This window comes from Pelophylax lessonae, assembly GCF_965119305.1.
Source record: "Pelophylax lessonae genome assembly, contig: HAP1_SCAFFOLD_232, whole genome shotgun sequence".
Classification (NCBI taxonomy): Eukaryota; Metazoa; Chordata; class Amphibia; order Anura; family Ranidae; genus Pelophylax; species Pelophylax lessonae.
The window spans coordinates 105,645-127,628 of NW_028120100.1; the positions used below are offsets into that span (position 1 = coordinate 105,645).

General features: G+C 44.1%; 1 protein-coding gene across 1 annotated transcript in view; it reads right to left on the reverse strand.

Moving 5' to 3' along the window:
• Positions 1 to 10,201: 10,201 nt before the first annotated feature.
• The window catches only part of LOC309543576 (uncharacterized protein), a gene marked incomplete at its 5' end in the record, with an annotated part of 185,377 nt that continues 173,594 nt past the window's right edge, over positions 10,202 to 21,984 (reverse strand). Inside the window, 1 exon segment of the mRNA XM_082276041.1 lies at positions 10,202 to 11,249. Within this exon segment, the coding sequence (XP_082132167.1) occupies positions 10,465 to 11,249 (785 nt within the window). The 3' untranslated portion in view covers positions 10,202 to 10,464.

Sequence of the window (21,984 nt, forward strand, 5' to 3'; positions counted from 1 at the left end):
CTTTGGGAAATAAACATATGAGTTCTGCCAGCATTTCTGCAGAGGTTGAAGGGGTGGGGGGGTCAGCCTGTCAATGCTCAGACCATACGCCACACACTGCATCAAATTGATCTGCATGGCTTTCATCCCACAAGGAAGCCACTTCTAAAGATGATGCACAAGAAAGCCCACAAACAGTTTGCTGAAGACAAGCAGACTAAGGACATGGATTACTGGAATCATGTCCTGTGGTCTGATGAGACCAAGATAAACTTATTTGGTTCAGATGGTGTGAAGCGTGTGTGGTGGCAACCAGGTGAGGAGTACAAAGACAAGTGTGTCTTGCCTACAGTCAAGCATGGTGGTGGGAGTGTCATGGTCTGGGGCTGCATGAGTGCTGCCGGCACTGTGGAGCTACAGTTCAATGAGGGAACCATGAATGCCTACATGTACTGTGACATACTGAAGCAGAGCATGATCCCCTCCCTTCAGAGACTGGTCCATAGGCTAGTAGTATTCATACTTGATAACGACCCCAAACACACCTCCAAGACGACCACTGCCTTGCTAAAGAAGCTGAGGGTAAAGGTGATGGACTGGCCAAGAATGTCTCCAGACCTAAACCCTATTGAGGATCTGTGGGGCATCCTCAAATGGAAGGTGGAGGAGCGCAAGGTCTTTAAAATCCACCAGCTCTGTGATGTCATGGAGGAGTGGAAGAGGACTCCACTGACAACCTGTGAACGTCTGGAGAACTCCATGCCCAAGAGGGTTAAGGCAGTGCTGCAAAATAATGGTGGCCACACACAATATTGACACCCTGGGCCTAATTTGAACATTTTAACTTAGGGGTGCACTAACTTTTGTTCCCAGCGGTTTAGACATTAATGGCATTAATTAGTCATGGGGAAGAACATGAAGTATATTAATGTCCATGTGTGTTCCGGGACATTTTCCACTGGTTTATTCAGTAGGGTAAAATATGAAATAGTTATGTAGCCAGGTTGGTAGGTGACTAATAAGGATGGAGGGAGGGAAGGGAAAGGAATGAGACGAGGAGGGGTTAAGTCTACCAAACACTGGATAATGGGGATTAATACCAAAGACCTAAAATGGATAAAAAAGGATAATACATGTTTATTGATTATAACAAACAACAATATATATCAAATCATATAAATAATACAATATCTGTTTAAAGTACATCTTGTGGACCTACGCGTTTCGCTCAACAGAGCTTCCTCGGGATCCAAGAGTATGTTCTTATCAGATAAATCCATATAAAAATCACAATATCTAAAACAAACAATAATAACAAATCAATATACATAGTATATAAAAAGAAAAGAAAAAAAAGAAAAATTATAAATAAATAACAAAAATAAATAAATGTATAAATTATTAGGAAAAGAAAAAAATAAGGAATAAAGAAAAAGAAAAAAGGGTGTGTGAGTAATCAGACTAAATTGGGCCATCGGGGGGGGGGGGGGATTCCAAAAAATTGGAAGGCGGAGAGGAGGATCACAAAGTAAAAGCCATTGAAACATGTCCTTCCTCTTTTAGTAAAAAATCAAAAACACTGCTCCTTAATCAGTGATGTATGATGATGTTTAGAAATCTGTATAGAATACAGCTGACATATAAGGAACAAAAGACAGAAAAAGCAGTGAATGGTATGTGCAATATGAATACTGACGACCCCAGAAAGGGGTATTAGAATTATATAAAGTGACACACAGAGTGAAGTGTAAATGTGACTCTATCGATACACAAAAATAAAATAGATGAGTGTGAGGGCCAACACAACCAAAGCGAGTGTGAATAAATAAGGAAAGGTGCAATGGGGTAAGTGAACAATGATATGACATTAATGAAGATGTGTACAAGACGAGTGAGAGATATGAAGGAGATGCACACCAAAATATCCATAGTACCACAGAGAAAAAATATATATAAATACATTTTTTTTAAGTACCGGAAGAGAGAGAAACAAAGGGGAATCAAAAAATGTCTACTTGTTTGTTATTAGTGTTTGTTTTAGATATTGTGATTTTATATGGATTTATCTGATAAGAATATTCTCTTGGATCCTGAGGAAGCTCTGTTGAGCGAAACGCGTAGATCCACAAGATCTACTTTAAACAGATATTGTATTATTTATACGATTTGATATATATTGTTGTTTGTTATAATCAATAAACATGTATTATCCTTTTTTATCCTTTTTTGGTCTTTGGTATTAATAGACAGGCACATTCAAATCCCCACATTGTGTTTGGTAGACTTACTCCCTCCTTGTCCCATTCCTTTCCCTTCCCTCCCTCCATCCTTATTAGTCGCCTACCAACCTGGTTACATAACTATTTCATAATTTATCCCAGGGGACGGCGCCATTTATTTACAGATAGACCCTTCCTCTCCACACAATCTACACATCAGTAGGGTAATACTTCCATCTTTGGTAATATTGAATGTCATAGTTACATAGTAGGTGAGGTTGAATAAAGACAATAGTCCATCTAGTTCAACCTGTGTAGGTGTGTGTGGCTGTAATCATCTCACATACCCCTGAATGTTCTGATCCTTGAGATGTAAGTCTAAGAGTCTTTTGAAAGCCACCATACTACCCGCAGAAACCACCTCTTGTGGTAGAGAATTCCACAATCTTGTTGCCCTAACAGTAAAGAACCCCCTGCGTTGCCTGAGGTTAAAACGCTTCTCCTCTAATCGCATTGTATGCCCTCGAGTCCTCATGCAATCCCTTCGAATGAACAGCTTTTTTTCTAAGCTGGGATCCCCATTAAGATATTTATAAATTGCTATCATGTCCCCCCTCAGACGTCTCTTCTCCAGGGAGAATAAATCGAGCGATTGTAGACGCTCTTCATAGTCAAGGTCCTCCAATCCCCTAATTAGTTTAGTTGCCCTTCTCTGGACTCTCTCCAGCTCCAACACATCCCTCCTGAGGACTGGCGACCAGAACTGGACGGAATACTCCAGATGCGGTCGGACCAGAGTTTTATAAAGTGGAAGGATTATAGTCTTATCTCTGGAATGCATCCCTTTCTTTATGCATGCTAATATTCTGTTGGCTTTGGAAGCTGCCGCTTGACATTGCATGCTGTTTCCTAATCTATCATCAACCAAGACTCCCAGATCCTTCTCCATTTTTGATTCCCCCAAGGGCTCCCCTCCTAACGTGTATTGTGTTGTTAGTCCCCAAGTGCAAAACCTTACACTTCTCCACGTTAAACCTCATTTGCCAAGTCGTTGCCCACTCCGTAATTTTGTCCAGGTCATTCTGTAGGATATCTGCTTCATGTTGTGAAGTTATTGCCCTGCCCAATTTTGTGTCATCTGCAAAAACTGATATCGAACTACTGATCCCGACCTCAATGTTGTTTATGAATAAATTGAACAAGGTTGGTCCCAAGACTGAGCCTTGGGGGACCCCGCTTACCACCTCAGACCAGTCTGAGTATGCGCTGTTTATTACTACCCTTTGGACACGCCTTTTTAGCCAGTTCCGTATCCAAGAGCAAACCCTGCTATCGATACCTGCAGACCTTATTTTATAAATTAAGCGCTTGTGGGGAACTGTATCAAACGCCTTAGCGAAATCCAAGTACACCACATCCACTGGTCTCCCCCTATCTAGCTCACAGCTCACCTCCTCGTAGAATGTTAGGAGATTGGTTTGACAAGAACGCCCATTTGTAAACCCGTGCTGATTACTGCTGATGATGTTGTTGTCCTTAGCAAACTCTACGATATAGTCCCTTATCATCCCCTCCAGAAGTTTACATACTACTGATGTCAAACTGACAGGCCTATAATTTCCCGGGATATGCCTCTGGCCCGTTTTGAATATTGGAATCACGTTAGCTTTCTTCCAATCCCCTGGTACATCTCCTGTCCTAATACTGTCAGCAAAGATCAGGAACAGTGGTCTCGATATAACTTTACTGAGTTCCTTGAGTACTCTCGGATGTATGCCATCCGGTCCTGGTGATTTGTTTGTGTTAAGTTTATCCAGCCTTTCCCTGATTTCCTCCTCTGTTAGCCATGGTGGCAAGTCCTGTGTATTACTACTAACCATACAGTCATGGTCAGTGTACCCCTCCTTTTCCTGTGTAAAGACTGACGAGAAAAAAGCATTCAGCACGGTTGCTTTTTCAGTGTCCTCTGTAACCATCCTCCCATCATTGTTAATTATGTGTGCAATATGCTCTGCCTTAGTTTTTTTGCTGTTGATATATTTAAAGAATTTCTTTGGGTTTTTTTTACTATCCTCTGCTATTTGTCTCTCAAAGTTGATTTTAGCCATCTTGATTTCTTGTTTACTTTTCTTATTTGCCTCCTTGTATTGCTCGAAAGCCGATACTGTGCCCTCTGATTTATACTTCTTGAAGGTCAATTTTTTCCCCCTAATAAGTTTTTTGACACTACAGTTTAGCCAGCCAGGTTTGGCTTTGTCTCTTCTAAATTTATTTCCCATAGGAATGCACTGCAAGATGCCTTTGCCTAATATGTTCCTAAAGCATTCCCATTTTTCCTCTGTGGTCAGGGATCCCAGGGTTTGGTCCCAGTTTACCCTTTGGAAAGTTTGCCCTTCTGAAGTTTAGGGTTCTTATGTTCCCCACTTGCCTTGTTATATTGTTATTTATACTAAATGTGATCATCCTGTGATCGCTAGAGCCCAGGTTGTCCTGGACTCCTACCTCCGAGATTAGGTCTGGGTCATTAGTGAGCAATAGATCCAGGACTGCGTTTTCTCTGGTAGGGAAATCCACCAACTGTGAAATGTAATTATCCAGTAAGGTTTCCGTGAATAGACGGGCCTTCTGTGAGTGTGTAGTCCCCTCTTCCCAGTCAATGTCGGGGTAATTGAAGTCCCCCAATACGATGACTGATCCCAATTTTGCCACTTTACCCATTAGTGCTAAAAATTCCAGCTCTACCTCCTCCCCTTGGTTAGGTGGCCTATAGCAAACCCCCACAATTACTTTCCCCTTTTCTCCTTCCCTATGGAGTTCAACCCACACAGATTCTAAATCCATGCTCATCCCATCCGTAATGTCACTCCTTTCTATCACCTTTATATTGTTCTTGACATAGAGACATACCCCTCCCCCTCTTTTTCCTACCCTGTCCTTCCGGTACACCGAATACCCTTGGATATTGGCCAGCCAGTCATGTGAGGGGTCGAACCAAGTCTCTGTTATTCCCACAAGGTCTATGTCATCCTCATGTACTAACATTTCCAACTCATCCATTTTATTAGCTAGGCTCCTGGCATTAGCATATACCCCTCTTATTTTTAAGGAAGTTAAGTGCAATTGGCGGTTATGTTTATTCCTGTTTGGTCTGAGGTTCTCCCGCACAGACCTGCCAATTGACATTGTGGACCTACTGTCGCTGCTGACACTACAGCTGCCTTCTGTCCTCTGCTCCCTCCTGACTGACTCTACTTCTGAGCCCTCCCCCCCGTCTCCTAGTTTAAAAGCCCCTCCAACTTGGTGGCCATCTTTCTCCCCAAAAGAGCTGTACCGTCCCCATTAAGGTGCAGCCCATCCTTACTAAAGAGCCGGTAGCCGACTGAGAAGTCAGCCCAGTTCTCCAGGAACCCAAACCCCTCCTTCCTACACCAATTCCTCAGCCACTTGTTAAGTTCCCTAAGCTCCTTCTGCCTCTCTTGTGTGGCTCGAGGTACAGGCAGTATTTCAGAGAAAACCACCTTGGAGGTCCTTTTCCTCAATCTATTACCTAAGTCCCTGAAATCGTTCTTAAGGATCCTCCACCTACCTTTAACTTTGTCATTAGTGCCCACATGCACCATGACCGCTGGGTCATCCCCAGCCCAGCACAACAATTTGTCTGCCAGATCTGCGATGTGCCGAACTCGGGCGCCCGGTAAACAACAAACTGTTCGGTTCACGAGATCTTTTTTACAGATTGCCCTCTCTGTCCTCTTGATAATTGAGTCCCCAACTACCACAACCTGTCTAACCTTTCCTGAGTTACGGCCCCCCTTCTTCCTGGAGCCGTCCCTCCCCTGGCAGCTGGGGGAGGGTGCATGCTCCAGCTCTGCCACCCCTGAGCTGATATCCCCCTCAACCTGCAACTCGGCAAATTTGTTAGGGTGTACCAACTCAGGATTGGCCTCCCTGGCTCTCCTCCCTCTACCCTTCCTAACCGTCACCCAGCTGCGTACCTCTGCTTCTTGCGTCTCCTCTGTTCCTCCCTCCTCTATGCTGGCCCCTACCAGCGCCTGATAGGTAATGTCCAAGCTCCTTTCCAGGTTGTTGTTGCCACTGTGTTCTGTAGGTCCAGGATCTGGTCTACCAGAGCAACAAGTTGCTCACATCTTGCACAGCAGTATTCGCCCTCGAATGGTTCATCAAGGAACTCATACATGCAGCAAGAAGTGCACTGAGTGGCATCCGCAATCCTGTCGGACATTATTACCCACTACTCTATGGGGATATATTAACGAACTGCTCTTCCTAACCTACACTACCTCTAACTTCCCTGGTACTAAACCTGTGGTACTCACCAGTCGCTAATATACTAACCAGTCACTAAGATACTCACCAGTCGCAAAGATCCAACAGACGCAAAGATACTCACCAGTGGCAATGATACTCACCAGTCGCAACGATACTCACCAGTCGCAATGATACTCACCAGTCGCAACGATACTCACCAGTCGCAAAGATCCAACAGACGCAAGATACTCACCAGTCGCAAGATACTCACCAGTTGCAAAGATACTCACCAGTCGCAAAGATACTCACCAGTCGCAAGGATACTCTCCAGTCGCAAAGATACTCTCCAGTCGCAAGGATACTCACCAGTCGCAAGGATACTCACCAGTCGCAAAGATACTCACCAGTCGCAAGGATACTCACCAGTCGCAAGATACTCACCAGTCGCAAAGATACTCACCAGTCGCAAAGAATCTCACCAGTCGCAAGATACTCACCCGATACACACCAGTTGCAAATATACTCACCAGTCGCAAGATGCTAACCCTCGCAAGATGCTAACCAGTCGCAAAATGCTCACTAGTCGCTAAGATACTCACCAGTCTCTAAAATACTCACGGTCGATCAGTCAAGAGCGCCGTAGGTTGGTCGCAGAACAGTCTTGTCGGTCGCAGAACAGTCTTGTCAGTCGCAGAACAGTCTTGTCAGTCGCAGAACAGTCTTGTCGGTCGCAGAAAAGTCTTGTCGGTCGCAGAACAGTCTTGTCGGTCGCAGAACAGTCTTGTCAGTCGCAGAACAGTCTTGTCAGTCGCAGAACAGTCTTGTCAGTCGCAGAACAGTCTGTTAGTCGCAGAGCAGTCAGTCAGTCGCAGAGCAGTCTGTCAGTCGTTGACGGTCGCAAGCAAGGTCAGTCAGTCACAGATCCCTATGGTCAGTCAGTCACAGATCCCTATGGTCAGTCAGTCACAGATCCCTAAGGTCAGTCAGTCACAGATCCCTATGGTCAGTCAGTCACAGATCCCTATGGTCAGTCAGTCACAGGATGGTCAGTCAGTCACAGGTTGGTCTGTCAGTCCGTCAGTCACAGGTCCCAAAGCACGTCACACAGCTGCAGAGAGATACTCACCAGTCACCGCTGCTCCTCCTCCCCTGCTTCCGTGAACCTCCCTCCTCAATACTGTGTGGTGTCCGTTCACCGCCGCAGCCGCCACTCCGCCGTCTACCGCCGCGGCTTACAGTCCCGGTCCTTCACGTCCCGGTCCCACTCTCTGTTCCGGTCTCTCTGTCCCGGTCCCCTGCACTCGCGCCGGCTTCTGGTGACCTAGTGCGGCTCCCCCGCACGTGTCACCCGGCTCTCCTCCACGCTCTCCTCTACACACACTCCTCCAGTTGCTCGCTCGCTGCTGCTGTACCTGAAAAAATAAAAGTGTACCCTCATCCAAAAGGGGCGCACTTTAGGACAAGTCCACCATATGTGTAGAAACGTGTCCATCTGGCCACACCCCCTGAAGCAGGAGGCCGACGAGCCCGGGTGATGACACCAATTTCTATTATACTTAGCGCCATCAAATGGCCAAATGCACATTTTTAGTTTTAAATGAATGGTTGGTTTAACCACTTAAGCTCCGGAAGGTTTTACCCCCTTCATGACCAGAGCTTTTTTTTTGCTATTCAGCAGTGCGCTACTTTAACTGGTAATTGCACGGTCATGCAACACTGTACACAAATTACATTTATATCATTTTTTTTACACAAATAAAGCTTTTTTTGTGGCCTTCGATCACAACTAGGTTTATTTTTTATTATATAAACAAAAAATCAAACATTTAAAAAAAAAATATTTCTATTGTAAAATATATCCAATAAAAAAAAAAATATTATTAAAAAAAATTCAAATGTCTGCATAAGTTTAGGTCCAACTGTATTCTGCTACATGACTTTGGTAAAAAACAAAAAAAATCCCATGAAGTGTATATTAATTGGTTTGAGTGAAAGTTATAGTTTACAAACTATGGTGGAATTTACACAGCTATGACGTTATACTGGTAATGGTGGTGATCAGCAACTTAGAGTGGGACTGTTATAGTGTGGCGGGCAATTTGACGCTAGCTGACATTCACTGGGAGGGGCATTAACTGACACCGACATCACTAGTGACACCAATACATAAATAATAATACTATACTGTCACTGTACTAATGACACTGGTTGTTAAGGGATTAATATCTATGGGCAATCAAAGTGTTAACCGTGTGCCTAACAATGTGTAGTGTGTGTAATATGCGCTGCTTTCACTAACCTCCCTTGTTTTTTTTCCCCTTATTTACAGAAAGTTCATTGGACGAATGTGACAAACATTTATTCAGCTGTTAAAAATTCTGGTTGTATTTTAATTACCACAGTTATTTTCTATGATCTCCAGCTCCATCTAGTGGCCATATTACAGTATTTTTCCTGAAATACCTCCATCAGTAACAATAGTGCAATAAAGAATTATGGCCAATAGATGGAGCCAATGATCATATGAAATAAAATATTGCTAAAACTTGTCACGGCTGGGTGAATGTTGGTCACACTCATTCAACTATTTTTGTATTTTTAAGTAGACCTCTAAATGTTTCTGAAAGCTCACACTACAAAATGTACTCAGCCAATGAAAGGTAATGACTCTGTCACAGACCTAACCAGGACAGAGGCTTTTGGAGAGGACTGGGAGTGAGCCTCTTACCCACTGACTATGGGCCCTGGCATTTAAGGGAACACTACTCTTTGGAAGGTGTATGCCTGGAGGATCCGTGGAGTGGTCTTGTTTCTGATTCAAGTTTATGTCTCCCCAAAACACACAGACTCCGGGAACTGGAGGTTCCATATCCATATTTGGGGCCTCTATGCCTCAAACCCGCAATGACTGTAGATGTTATGTAATCAGCTCAAACCACTGGGGCCTCCCACGTGTTTATGGTAAGTAGATCTCTCTCATTGTTCTATTGTCTCTGTCTGTCTGCTAGTATTGTCCCCTCCACCTAGGCTGGTTTAAGTGACCAGTTAATTAGCTCATGTTAAGTATATCACTGTAAGTTATCAGTTGCTAGAGGGGGAGTAGCGTAGTCCATGTTGGCTGTTCTTAGTTATGTTAATTATATTCTTGTTTGTATTGTTAGGGTAATATGATCAGGAGGGGATGTCCTCCTGTACGGTATATTAAAAAAGAATAGCGCGCAAATGCAAAAGAAATTACTACCAAATCTGAAGAGAGCCCATAAATAAAAATGGGGGTTTGGTCCCACCATATGGCCATATCGTGCTCAAGCCCACTACTGCGTCAAAGTACCCCATTATCAGTGGGTCCTACACTATCCATGAAAAAGAGATGAATCCAGCCCTTCTAACCCTTGGAGACAATACTCCTTGCTGGGAGAGATGTGCAAATGCACTACAGGGGACTCCTCCTATATCCACTTGATGGTGGACACTGATTGAGTACAGGTGTGTGTGGGGGGTGGGGAAGTATGTGTCTGAAGTATGTGTCTGAGTTTCAATAAACAGTCATTCCTTTGGATTTTACCTCGCATCTTGTCTGTGTTCAATGTTTGGGGTAAAAGGGGCTGGTATTAGCTCTCAGTCTGCACGGAAGGGTTTGGAGGGCAGGAAGCACAGTATGGCGGAAGGAAGCACCTAGTCGGGGTGCCAAGCGGTTCCGTCACAGACTCCATTTTTATTTTTTTACTGCTATCAATGACCAACACGGTACAACACTTCAACCATGTCTTTGGTGATCTCTGATCTCCTTATGAAGTGTTTCTTACATGATGAAGATCAGCCATGGAGTATATCTGAGGTGTATATCAGGGTGTGCTTCTTCCCCACATGAGAGATGTGATGTCCAGCAACATTCATATAGAAGATATTTCCCACACTCAAGGCACTAATACACCTCGAGGGTTGTGTGGGATCGCTGATGTACAGGAAGACAGGACTTCAGTGAGGAACAATTCCCTCACTCAGGACAGGAAAGTGGCTTCTCCCCCGTGTGAGATCTCTGATGTCTGTAAAGATGAGACTTCTGTGAAAAACATTTCCCACACTCAGGACAGGAATATGGCTTCTCCCCCGTGTGAGATCTCTGATGTTTGGAAAGATCAGACTTCTGTGAAAAACATTTTCCACATTGAGAACAGGAATACGGCTTCTCCCCTGTATGAGACCTCCGATGTATAACAAGGTATGAATTTCGTACAAAACATTTCCCACAATCTGAACAGGAAAATGGTTTTAGTCCCGTGTGCAGTTGCTGATGTTTGTGAAGTTGGGACTTCCGTGAAAAGCATTTCCCACAATCAGGACAGTTATATGGCTTTTCCCCCGTGTGACATCTCTGATGAATAACAAAATATCTTTTTGTTGGAAAACATTTCCCACACTCAGGACAGGAATAAGTCTTTTCATCCATGTGAGACTTTTGATGTCTGGCAAGACTGGACATCTGTGAAAAACATTTCCCACACTCAGAACAGGGAAGTGGCTCCTGCCCCGTGTGCGATCTCTGATGTTTGTAAAGAGCGGACTTGGCTGAAAAACATTTTTCACACTCAGGACAGGAATATGGCTTCTCCCCCGTGTGAGATCTCTGATGAATGATTAATTGGGACTTTCGTGAAAAACATTTCCTGCACTCATTACAGGAATAAGGCTTCTCCCCTGTGTGTATTCTCCGATGTGGGTAAAGACTGGACTTGTCTGAAAAACATTTCCCACACTCAGGACAGGAATATGGCTTCTCACCTGTGCAAGATATTTTGTGCACATCAAGATTGCATTTAAAATGGAAACACTTCCCGCACTCAGTACAGGACAACCTCTTATCTGTTGGAAGGACGGCACCGTCCCTCACAGTCTGAGGTTCCTCAGGATAAGAGGAATACGATGTTCCATCTACACTGTGTGGTGCCGGATGAACATTTGAGGTAGCCGGGTTTTCTCCTGGACTATACTGTGTGATGTCCTCATCTTCTACTTTACAGTCTGGAGACAAAGTGAGACAATCCTCTGAGGTTTTCCTCATCTCCCGTCCATGTACTAAAATAGAAATAAAACGATTATTACTAGACATGAGCAGATTGGTTCCCCTAAACCAGGACTCCGCCCACACCAGGCAGCCTTGTCTCTGAGGATCTTACAATTTCCCCCTCAAGGTAACTAGTAAATGGGTCCTCTGATCTCCTACCAGTTCATTTCTTTATTCATGGACCTTAGTCAGAGAGTGAGGAAACAAGATTATAGGACGAGTGTGCCCACCCCCTCTATCACTCATTGCCATCTTCCCAACACAAGAAGTTCTGCACTTCCTTATTTAGTCCATGATTTAGTCATGAATAACAGCGGGGCTGAGCCCCACCAGAGGTCAGAGAGTGAGGATGGGGGGAGAACAACCAAGATGAAGACTGGACTGATCCTGAAGACCACCATCATTGGGTTATTGACTCCTCCCTCATTATCACTTTCTGTTTAAGGTTCCAAAGTTTGAGGATGTTATCACATTATTATCAACATGTAAAAGTCTGTCCTCCAATCAGATCATCAGATATAAAATGTCCAGCTGGTAGAAAATGAGTGCAAAAGAAGTAAGGCTTATGTAATATACAACTTATTATATAGGATACAAAAGTTAGGACTATACAGTATCGGAATTATGTACAACAAAGATTATATAGTGCAGGGGTCAGAAGTATGTAATGTACAACATAGAGTATATAGTGCAGGGGTCAGGAGTATGTAATATACAACATAAAGTATATAGTGTGGGGGTCAGGCCTCATAATATTGGTATTCAGTAATCAGTGGAAGCTTATATGTTACTTGAGACAAATTGCAGGGGTCCCACACCACTGCCTCCAATCTCCTGAGACTGCACTCAGTGACTTGGGTCTGAGACTATACAGACATATCCCTCCACCCAGCACAGCCAGCAGATATCAGAGCAAGCACATATGGGAAAATTGGGGTCAGAGATCTTGCTAGACCTGGGCCCTCTGGACCAATCAGTGAGCAGTATGGGTGGAGGAATGTATTTAGTGTTAATGACCCACCTGTGCTGATCTCTGTAGGAGTGTCCTTCTCTATAAATATCCCCGTTATTCCATCCTCCTCCATAGACTGCTGATCATCCCTCACATACCTCTCTTCTTCTTCTTCTTTAACCTCAACTTTTATATCTATCAGATCTTCACCCTAAAGAAAATGAGAGAAAAATCATCTGTAAAATCCACGCATCATCTCCACAAGTCCATGTTCTAGATACTCCATCCCACCAACCTTGTAACAGTGAGGGATGGTGTGACCTTCCTGTGTGGAATCCCGGGAATACAGAGGACGGGGACATCTCTCTGGTGGGTTCCTGGTATTAGGTGGCTCCATCATATCCTTGTGTCCTTCTGAAAACTCCTCCATCACTCCATACTCCTCATCCTCCTCTTTATACTCTTCTTTAACAACAATATTATAATCCCCGAGGTTTCCACTCTGAATATAAAATAAAACATTCACTGTAACAAACATGCTGTGTATAAATTATAACTACCAATAATTGTCAATCATCTACCTGAGTACACTGCCGGGGTATAAGATTAATACTTCTAAGATCGAGGATCTTTCTATCAACATTCCTCCCACAACTCTGGGCACCTTACAATCCGCTTACTCGTATCACTAGTGTACCTGTTCCCTCAAATCCCTCGTTATTCATGTGACACCTTCTCCTCATTATACTAAGCTAACCTTCCTTCTTTATTTCATGACATACATTTATCCCTGAAACAATGGGATGCTTACTGTATAATATCTCCTGGCTAGGCATGGTAAATGTCCTCAAAATGTGGTTCCTCCCCAAACTGCTGTACCTATTGGAGACTCTCCCGGTCCAAGTCCCTCTTTCTCAGCTGAAATTGCTGCAAAGTGCCTTTGCTACATTTATATGGCACCATAAGTCCCATCGCATAGCACAATCCACTTTGCTTTGGCTGAGATCTAGGGGCGGTCTGGGAGCACCGACCTGTTAACCACTTCCCATCCGGGCCAATTCTGGCATTTCTCTCCTACATGTAAAAATCATCATTTCATTGCTAAAAAATTACTCAGAACCCCCAAACATTAAATATATATATTTTTAGCAAAGACCCTAGAGAATAAAATAGCGGTCGCAGCAATTTTTCAAACACAATTTCTTTGGAAAAAATACACTTTAATGAATTTTAATGCAAAAAAAAAACAAAACAGAATATTAAAAGATGATGTTATGCCGAGTAATTAGATATCAAACACATGTGTCATGCTTTAGAATTGCACACACTCGTGGAAAACTACGATACTTAAAAATTTCCATAGGTGGCACTTTCTAAACAGGTAACCTGTAAACATTTTGAGTTACAGAGGAGGTGTAGTGCTAGAATTATTGCTCCCGCTCTAATGTTTGCATCGATGCCTCACATGTGTGGTCCGAACATCGTTCATATATGCGGGCGCAACCTACATATGCGTCTGCTTTTGCGTGCGAGCACGGGGGACAGGAGTGCTTTAAAAAAGTTTTTATTATTTTTTTCTTTTTTTTTATTATAACTCTTTAATTTTGTTTTGATCACTTCTATTCCTATTAGAAGAAATGTACACATCCCTTGTAATAGGAATAAGGCGTGACAGGTCCTCTTTATGGAGAAATCTGGGGTCACGTAGACCCCAGATATCTCCTCTACCCGGGAAAGCATGAGATAAAAAAGTACATTGGTCTCTGCTTTCCAGGATGAAAACCTGGCAGTGCTTACATCTGCCAGCGCCGGAAGTGACGTCATGATGTTGCTTTCGGCCTCCAAGGAGCATAGAGATGGCCGGGGACTATCCAGTCTCTGATCAGCTCTATAGTATTAAGTCGCCGGATCCGTTTTCCAGCTCCCCGATTGCATTGGGAGAGCCCCGGGAGAGGCATTGAAGGGCAGTGGAGGATGTCCCGCTGCATATAAAAGCAATTAAGCATCTCATGAGCTGCTAGGATGGCTTTAACAAGATAGGGAATTGCTGGCTGAAAAAGATATCTGGATGATGGCTGCAGCTGCACTCATCATCCAGATATCACCACTTCAATCCAGTGTGTCATATGATGGCCTTCCGGTGGGAAGTGGTTAAATTATTATTATGCCTCCCACCTCCACACTTATGTCCTGGTCTGTCCATCACCCACCCAGTCGCTGGTCTGAAATAGAATTTGGGCTTATCTACCCCTCTCACCCATGCCCTTTATTATGGTCAGCTGACTCCACCATGTCCTCTCCACTGAAACAATCCTCCTCCCCTGTGCTATTTATGTTGTCCATATGGAAAAAATGTTGCACACGGTATTTTCTTTCTTCACCATGTTCTCTCCTGCTTAACCTTTTATATAATCCTTCAATCCCAGACTCCCTGTCCTATGGAAGGATCCTGCCCTGGGCCGAAGCCAATAGATTTCAGTTGCTTCATTTTAAACAAACATGTATACCGAGCGCTGAGGGCACAGATCATAGATGGATTCATGGGAAGACCAGGAAAAACCTATGCAGCTGTCAAAATACACTTTGGATAGTGCAAGATACAGGCATACACAAAACAAAAGACCACGCTAGGTGCCCCCAGTGGTCACTAGAAGGAGAATTATCTGCAGGACTGTGAAAACAACAGCCAGGTCTATTAAGGGTAAAAGTCTCACAACAGTTTATTAACCACGATGTGGTGGATAAGAACAGTCAAGGTAATTAAAAATCCAACAATACCTCTGCAAAAGGTCCATGGGCATTAATGAAAGGGCTGATAGAGGGGCGCCAATCCAAAAGCCCTGGGAAATACGATATTGCCACTTGGGGAACCAGACGGAGTGCAGCAACGGGCTCGGGTGACATCACGGTTGGCCAGTGGGCGGGAGCAGGAAGAACCAGAGGAAGCCTCGGGGCCCCAGCATGTAACACAAGCTTGGACAGTTGCCGTAATGACAAGTTTCGCACCCATGCACTTTATCAATTCATGATATATCATGCTATAATATCTATATACCCTCTTCATGACGTAATCCCTATATACCCTCTTTATGCTTGTGATGGACCCCGTACTCAAGAAAAGCATGTCTGCCATATAAGCTTCCCTTGCCTGGTACCAGCACGATCCAAGATCCCTTAGCCCACCCAGTCACTTGTCAAGACATCAGTGTAGGGTGGTAAGAAGCATAAGACTGTTTATTCAAACACAGGCACAAAGAGTTATACTCTCTGGGACAATCCCCCCTCCCCTTTAGTAGCTAATCCACATACACATCCCATAATAGGTTGATCCCAAGGCAGACAGAAACAATAGAACAATGGGATACAGGCACTTAACAACAACAAACCCCACCCCACCTCAAACTGTCTAGCAATGGTCTATTAGATAAACTCCTACAAGCAACCTGAAAATGTCAAACCAATGTATCATAATATATTTCTTGAGGGATATTGTTCATAAATATTATGGTCCTAAGTGAAAGAGCCCCCTTCATTCATTCAACACAAACCACACATATAGAACCTATAGTTCTATATGTGTGAAACATATAGTTATAGGATAACCGGGGTAACAGGAAATGCTGAGTCCAGTGTGGTTGTACTGTGAGTCTGGTTAGTGCAGACCCAACTGGGTTTCTGGGTCACCTTGTGCCCCTAATAGACACAGGGTGACTTACACATAGGAGGGGCAGGGGGAGCCGGGCAAGGAGTTTCCTGACCTCTCTAAGGTAATCTGGGTTCCACAAGCCCCCCGCCCAAAGTAACTCCCGTCACAATGCTGTAATATCTATATACCCTCTTCATGCTGTTTGCGTAATTCAAACCATTGACTATTTTCCTCTTTATTTTTGGGAAATTCAATAAAAATAAAATTACAAAAAAGAATTCCCAGCACCGCTCACCTCTCCAGTCAGCAGCTCCATCATCTTCTTGGTGACTTCTAGAATCTTCTGCATGTTGTGTCTCTCAGGATTTAGGGAGTCACATGGAGGCACTGTGATGGTCATTCGATCACCTGACTTCAGAGGAGGAAATCTCTGTATTGAGGAACCAATAGGAATATCATGTTAGAGTCCCAGAATCCTCCTCACCTCTCCTGTCAGGTCTGTGTTTTATTTATAGAGATAAGAGTGATGTCATGTGACCTCCCAGAATCCTCCTCACCTCTCTGGTCAGGTCTGTGTTTTATTAATAGAGATAAGAGTAATGTCATGTGACCTCCCAGAATCCCCCTCACCTCTCCGGTCAGGTCTGTGTTTTATTAATAGAGATAAGAGAGATGTCATGTGACCTCCCAGAATCCTCCTCACCTCTCCAGTCAGGTCTGTGTTTTATTTATAGAGATAAGAGAGATGTCATGTGACCTCCCAGAATCCTCCTCACCTCTCTGGTCAGGTCTGTGTTTTATTAATAGAGATAAGAGTGATGTCATGTGACCTCCCAGAATCCTCCTCACCTCTCCGGTAAGGTCTGTGTTTTATTAATAGAGATAAGAGTGATGTCATGTGACCTCCCAGAATCCTCCTCACCTCTCCGGTCAGCAGGTAGATGATCTCCAGGGTGAGGTTTAGTATCTTTTCAGTCATGTGACTCTGGTCTTCCTCCATCCTCATTTGATCTATACAGGTCTCCTTGTAGACGGATAACTTTGGGAAATGAAGGTAAGAATTATTTGGATTGTATTAGTCACACAATAATAGGATGTGGATGTGAGGGGGTAGTGGGAGGGTTGCTGTACATTCCAGAACTCCTGTCCCCAGGGGAGCACATTTATTATTATACAGGATTTATATAGTGCTGACAGTTTACGCAGCACTTTACAACATGAGGGCAGACAGTACAATTAGATTACAATTTATTACAGGAGGAATCAGAGGGCCCTGCTCATTAGAAATCTAGGTGGAGGGGTCAAGTGATAGAAAAGGTAATAACTGTGGGGGGATGGACTGATGAAGAAAATAAATGTACAGTTGATAGGTGTGGGCACAATATGCTTCTCTGAAGAGAAGGAGATAGTCGGACAGATTGATGTAGGGAGTTCCATAGGATAGGAGAGGCTTGGGAGAAGTCTTGGAGACGAGCATGGGAGGAGGTGACAAGGGGCAAGAGGGCAGGAGGTCTTAGGAGGAACAAATGGAAACATTTGGTTGGTATTGTGAGACCAGGTTAGTGATGTAGCTGGGAGCAGAGCCGTGGATAGCTTTGTAAGTTGTTGTTAGTATTTTGAATTTATTTCATTGGGTGAGTGGCAGCCAATGGAGGGATTGGCAGAGAGGGGTAGCAGATGCTGAGCAGTTTGTAAGGTGGATGAGTCTTGTAACAGCATTCATGACAGACTAAAAAGGGAGATAACCTATGTAAGGGTAAGCCAATGAGAAGAGAGTTGCAGTAGTCGAGGCGAGAGAGGATTAGGGAGTGAATTAGGAGCTTTGTAGTGTCATTGGTTAGGAAGGAGTATATTTCAGAGATGTTGTGGAGGTTGAAGCGGAAAGCTGTGGGTAGTGAATGGATATGGGTCTGATAGGATAGTTCAGAGTCCAGGAATACACCTTGCACCTTGGCATGCGGGGATGGGGTGATAGCTGTGCCATTGATTTGGACAGAGAAATTAGGGGAAGAGGCTTGTGAGGGAGGAAATAATATGAGTTTGGTTTTGGATAGATTGAGTTTGAGGAAGTGGTGTGACATCCAGACTTATATGTCTGTTAGTAAATTAGTAATGCATGAGGAGATGATGGAGTGAGCTGAAGGATAGAAAGATACATTTTGGTGGCGTCAGCATAGAAATGGTATTGAAAGCCATGAAAGGCAATCAACTGACCCAGAGAGGAAGTGTAGACCGAGAATAGGAGAGGTCCAAGAACAGAACCTTGGGGAACCCCGACAGAGTAAGGAAGAGGAGAAGAGGGAGTCGAATTGTAGATGACACTGAAGGTGCAGTGTGATAGGTTGGATGAGAACCAGCGAAGAGTACGGTCACAGAGACCAAAGGAGTGGAGTTTTTTGAAGAGGAGGGGTGGTCCACTGTATCAAAGGCAGCAGAGAAGTCCAGGAGTAGGAGTACAGAAAAGATTCCATTGGTTTTAGCTGTTCTCTGTAAGGAGAGCAGTTTCTGTGGAGCGTTGAGAGCGAAATCCAGACAGAAGGGGATTGCGAAATTTGTTCTAAATCAAATGGTCACACAGTCAGTTGTAGACCAGGCTTTCAAGGAGTCTGGAGGAAAAGGGGAATGAAGGAGGCGAGCATGGGGTCCAGAGAGGGTTTTTTTAAGGATAGGGGTGACTAGTACATGTTTTAGAGAGTTGGGGAAGGTGCCAGAAGAGAGGGAGAGATTTAGGATGTGGGTTAGAGAGTGTATAATAAAGCCAGAGGGTGACTGTAGCACTTGTGCGGGAGCAGGGTCCAGGGGGCAGGTGGGAGTTGGAAAAAATTTAGCAGCCTCATCAAAAGTTGCAGGATTGAATGGGGGAGGTAATGATTGGACATGGGGTGTTAAGTGGGGGATGTATCTGTACATTGGAGATCTCTTCATGAATTGCATCAATCTTATTGTTGAAGTGATTGGTGATCTCCTGGGCAGTGAGTGAGTTGGAGAGTGGAGGAAGAGGAGGACGAAGAAGAGAGTTGAAGTTAGAGAAGCGTTGTCTGCTTGGCAGTGAAGAGGCAAGAGTAGCATTTTCGGAGGGCAGATTTATATTGGTTGAAGTCATTCTGGGACTTAGTCTTACGCCACAGGTGCTTAAGAGCGCAGCTACGTTTTCTGAAATGTAGCTGCACTCTTAAGCACGTGTTGCATAGGGGTAGGTGGGTGAAGTACCTGTTAGGAGCTGCGAAGGTCTGGAAGAGTGAGTCCAGAGAAGGCCATCATGGGGGAGGGAAGCAGGAGAAGCAGTGTCGGATTCATGAAGCCAGATTTCAGTAATGGCAAATAAGTTAAAGTAATTCGTGATAAAGAGGTCATGGAGGGAGGTGAGTTTGTCACAGACAGAGCGGGCATTCCAGAGGGCTCAGGAGAAGGGGAGATTGGTTTTGGGAAGAAGAGTAATGGAAAACAAGTTTTGTGGATTGCGGCTGCTGCCAGAAGGTTTAGGGTGATGGGAGCATTGGGCACAGTTATATGATCAGACTATTAAGAGGGCAGAGATTTAAAGATAAGTATCATCATCTGCTGGAGATAAAAGACGTCACAGTGATTATGGAGGAAGAGGATGGACATGATGGGGGGGTTACTGGGTGTAAATAGAAAATAAAATCTTATTACCTCTTCTGCCTCCATTTCCAGCAATGGCTTCTCTCTACGGCCTCCCAACTCACCTCTCACCCGGAACTTCCTGTCTGTATTCCATGGAGACTTCCTGTCTGGGTAGAAGTGAGATCACCACCTTGTGGAGCTCAGAGGAACTGCAGCCCTGAGAAACATCTTGGCCTTATGCTGTGTGTATGTACTGTATATCCTTATAGATGGGTCATCTCCACTCCCACCAAAGGGGATAGAAATATATTACTGCTCGGGGGGGGAGACATTTTGGCCCCTTTGATCTTGCAGTAAAATTGATTGCAGATTTAGTCGTGTAGAACATCTGTTACATGGATACAAAAAACCCCTTCTGATCCCCAGATTTGGGCAATTATGTCACCAATATAAATGGAAAAAACCTGCGCTATGTGTAACAACTCAAATACCTACAAAAATAACTTATACCGGACTGCTGCTGTAACAAAGGTAAGTATTCCCTTTATCAACTAGAAGAGCATTATGTGTCACAGCGCTGTCCTATTGTGTGTGCACATAAATTATCACAAATACACTAAAATATGTGGACAGGGCCGGGAAAAGGGGTGGGCAGGAGGGCCGGATGCCCTGGGTGCAGTAGTTTTATTGCAGGACTGGGGGCGCCCTGGCCCTGACCCTAAGCCTAAGGGAGGGGGGGGGGCTGCAGTTTGCCATCTTTGCCCTGGATCACCTTGTCCCGGCACTGTATGTGGATACCTTCATATATAAAGTGCTAGGAGCTCAAAATAATATTATCTGCAGATCTACTGCTTCCACTTTACACCTACTTCATTGATCTTTTGTTTTTTATCAATAAATGAAGTAAACTGAATCATGTGCAAATTTATATACAACATAAAGTGCTTTGTGCTCAAGATGCTGTTCCCTGCAGATCCACTGCTTCCATTTTGCACATACTTCTTTAATCTCATAATATTTGCTGCTATATTAAATAACCTAAAAACCTGTGCAAATTCATGTAATCTTACAACATTGTGTACTCAATATATTGTTTTTGCAAGTCCACTGCTTCCACTTTGCATCTACTTCTCAAAAAAAGTTGATAAGATGTGAAAGTTCCCAGTGCTCCAAACTGTGCCAGCTGTAGTGTAGCCACGCCTTCTTCCACCTCTTACACACGTGATGGTGAGGGCGCCCCCTTAGTAGTGCTTCCCCACTCACCAGAGCAATATGACTCCCAGCTTTTCAGCTACCAGAGTCACAAACATCCTTCACACTCTCCTCACCTCCGATAGCAAAGGAACTGGATCCTCCTCGCTCACTCCTGCAAGTCTGCTGCGCTTTCTGTCAGTCTCCCTCCTAGACTCGGCTTCCTCCTCCGACTGCTGTTCCAGCAGGAGCTCCGCCTCTTCATACACACTCAGGGAGGAGAGAAAGGGGAAGGATATACAGTACATACACACACAGCACAAGGCCGTGTTCACACTACCAGACGGTTCTCAGGGCTGCAGTTCCTCTGAGTTCCACAAGGTGGTGATCTCACTTCTACCCAGACAGGAAGTCTCTATGGAATACAGACAGGAAGTGATGTCAGGTACAGACAGGAAGTGATGTCAGGTACAGACAGGAAGTGATGTCAGATATAAAAAAGATTTTCCGGGTGAGAGGTGAGTTGGGAGGAAATAAAGAGAAGCCATTATTGGAAGAGGCAGCAGAGAAGGTAATAAGATCTTATTTTCTATTTACACCCAGTAACCCCCCCCCCCCCCCCCGTCATGTCCGTCCTCTTCCTCCATAGTCACTGTGACCTCTTTTATCTCCAGCAGATGATGATACACACATATATAGTGTGGAAACCTAGATTAACCCCTTCAGGGTCAGAACATTTCCACACTTACAGGGCCGGAACATTCTCCTCATTCTTATTTCTTGATTAGTCTTTTTTTGTTTAACAACTTAGTTGATTTGTATTAGGTGTGGGGGTTGGGGGGTTTGTTTAGACAAAAGGGAATCTTATTTGTCTCTCTTTACCAGCAGATTAAAAACTAGCAAAAAAGACTTTGTGATCTGTAAAGCCAAAGGTAAGAGACTTCTGGATCAAAACACTAAACTGAATGTTCCTCTGTGTAATCCCACCGGGGTCCATTCTTCCCTCATATTATCCCCCATACATCCCCATCCTAATATTGTACAACCAGTACATTCCACATCATTCTCTTTCATCGAT